The 3,155-nt window shown below is 34.6% G+C and overlaps 1 protein-coding gene across 1 annotated transcript in view; it reads left to right on the forward strand.

Annotated features, from left to right (window-relative positions):
* Window positions 1-428: 428 nt before the first annotated feature.
* LOC106474426 (troponin C-like) overlaps window positions 429-3,155 on the forward strand; it is a gene marked incomplete at its 5' end in the record, with an annotated part of 7,114 nt that continues 4,387 nt past the window's right edge. Inside the window, 2 exons of the mRNA XM_022402733.1 lie at window positions 429-572; window positions 1,976-2,227. Of these exons, the coding sequence (XP_022258441.1) occupies window positions 429-572; window positions 1,976-2,227 (396 nt within the window). The remainder of the gene's footprint in view (window positions 573-1,975; window positions 2,228-3,155) is intronic.

Genomic DNA, 3,155 nt, shown 5'->3' on the forward strand with positions numbered 1-3,155 from the left:
AGTAGCCCAAAAGTTGGCGGTGGGTGGTGATGACTTAGCTGCCTTCCCGCTAGTCTTACACTGCTAAATTAGGAACGGCTAGCGCAGATAGCCCTCGTGTAACTTTGCGCGAAATAAAATAAAAAAATTATATAGGGGTGGGGTCCTTCTACGGACTTACAACGCTCAACTACGAAATTCGATACCCCGCAGTGGACACAGTTGATAACTCAATGTGGCTTTGCTTTAATAACAAAACAAAACACTATTCATGGTTTAGTAGATGTCTGTAAGCCTAATCAGGAATTATATTTCACTAATTAGGGTTATTACACAGTAATGTATTTCCAAAAAACATGAAAAAATGTGTTAATTAAAACACTAGTTTTCAATAATATATGGACTAGCATATATTACTGGAATTTCTAAAGTAAGTTATTATTTTACAGTGTTGAGAAAAGCTTTCGACATGTTTGACCGGGACAAGAAAGGAGTCATCCATACCAACATGGTGTCCACCATTCTGAGGACTCTCGGTCAGACCTTTGAGGAAAAGGATCTGAAAGACCTAATTTCCGAAATTGACCAGGATGGTAAGCACTGTTTGAAAGGTCTCTCTGGTATCTAAATGAAAACTTGAAAGTGTTTATAAAAAGGGTTCATATTAAAGAAACATTTTTCAACTTTCTCAGGCCTTGAAAGCAGATGTCCTCCCAGTGGCCCAGTGAAGGATTATAACACTAAAAACCGGGTTTCGATACCCATGGTGAGCACAGCTCAGATAACCCATTGTGTAGATTTTTGCTTAACAACAAACAAACAAATAAAACAATTGATATCAGAGAGCTTTTTCTATTACTGGCTCAGAAAGAATGTTCCAGATATCCAGATTATTTGTTATCATACAACTGAATCCATAATTGTCGTCACTGACACTTAACATATGTTTATTTGACCTATTTACTTTGACAAAGCTCAATAGAGAATTATCTTTTATACAGAAGAATCTGGATATCTTTATTTTACTTCCTTTGACAAAGCATATTCCGGATTAACTGATTAGACTTATTTGGATAGTTAAATTAACTTAATTTCATTTATTTTAAGAAATATAACGTGTTTTCATAGAGCTCAGTCGAGATTGTTTGAGAAACTGAATCCGTACTTTACTTTTGTGGGACTAACACCAAGTCAACAAAATAAAACTGGTTAAATGTGGGACTAACACCAAGTCAACAAAAGGAAAACTGGTAAAATGTGGGACTAACACCAAGTCAACAAAAGGAAAACTGGTAAAATGTGGGACTAACACCAAGTCAACAAAAAGAAAACTGGTTAAATGTGGGACTAACACCAAGTCAACAGAAATAAAACCGGTTAAATGTGGGACTAACACCAAGTCAACAAAAAGAAAACTGGTTAAATTTGGGACTAACACCAAGTCAACAGAAATAAAACCGGTTAAATGTGGGACTAACACCAAATCAACAAAAAGAAAACTGGTTAAATTTGGGACTAACACCAAGTCAACAGAAATAAAACCGGTTAAATTTGGGACTAACACCAAGTCAACAAAAAGAAAATGGTTAAATGTGGGACTAACACCAAATCAACAAAAAGAAAACTGGTTAAATGTGGGACTAACACCAAGTCAACAAAAAGAAAACTGGTTAAATGTGGGACTAACACCAAGTCAACAAAAAGAAAACTGGTTAAATGTGGGACTAACACCAAGTCAACAAAAAGAAAACTGGTTAAAAATACATTATTGTTATTGTACTTCGGGATAAATTTGAAAGCAATAGCTTTCCATAAAATCCTTGAAATGTTAAAAATCTAATATATTTAGGTATAATATGTTCCTACTTTTATACACTCTAAAACAACACATTAATAAAAAAAAAAGTAAGTTAATCTATTGTGTTTATTGTTATATAAACAAATCATCTAATGTTCTTTTGCGTACTGACGGATTTTAGGATGTTTAACACTTTAGGCAGCGGGGAGTTGGAGTTCGAGGAGTTCGTGGCCCTAGCAGCCAAGTTTCTGGTTGAAGAAGACGCTGAAGCCATGCAAGAGGAACTTCGAGAGGCTTTTAGAATGTACGACAAGGAAAGCCAAGGATACATTAACGTATCGGACCTCAGAGACATCCTCAGGGCCTTGGATGATAAGCTCACCGAAGATGAACTGGACGAAATGATTGCAGAAATTGATACTGATGGCAGTGGGACTGTTGATTTTGATGGTAAGTTACTTCTTATGAGGATATGGGTTTGAATAACAGAGCGAAAACAAAAATTCCTTGTGATCCATATATACCATGAAATGAATATCGACAACTAGTGGATCTCTGTACACATGATAACTAGGAGCTTATCATACTCTTGTCTGGAAGCTGGGGTTATTATTTTCACTTTCAAAGTCTTTGTTTTTACATTTACCGAAATTGTTTTTTATATAAACTATTGAAATTCTGAAAGTTACTTTTACATATATGTGCGAGAACAATGCAGGTTAGTCAATATTACCAATTATTTATGAAAATATAAAGAAAACTGATAAAATAGCTTATTCTCAAATTTTCCCCGATATGATAATAGTATAAAACATTAAATAACCAAGACAGTTGATTAATTACAAGTACACTTAAATATATATAGAATTATGTTCTTTCACTCGAACATCATGTTGAGATTCATCATATCGCCATCAAAGGTCATATTTGAATGACAATTAATTAACACTAGTCTCAGTCCAGAATATGAAACCGGAAATAACTTCTGTGTTCTCATTGAACATTCATAGAACATCTTCCTACATATTGGGGTCATTATACTGAGAAAGTGACCCCAATATGTAGGAAGATGTTCTATATATGATCAACTGGGTACTAAGAACCAGTTGATCATATATAGAACATCTTCCTACATATTGGGGTCACTATAATGAGAACCAGTTGATCATATATAGAACATCTTCCTACATATTGGGGTCACTATAATAAGAACCAGTTGATCATATATAGAACATCTTCCTACATATTGGGGTCACTATACTGAGAACCAGTTGATCATATATAGAACATCTTCCTACATATTGGGGTCACTATACTGAGAACCAGTTGATCATATATAGAACATCTTCCTACATATTGGGGTCACTATACTGAGAAC

Source organism: Limulus polyphemus, unplaced genomic scaffold (assembly GCF_000517525.1).
Source record: "Limulus polyphemus unplaced genomic scaffold, Limulus_polyphemus-2.1.2 Scaffold7210, whole genome shotgun sequence".
Taxonomy (NCBI): Eukaryota; Metazoa; Arthropoda; class Merostomata; order Xiphosura; family Limulidae; genus Limulus; species Limulus polyphemus.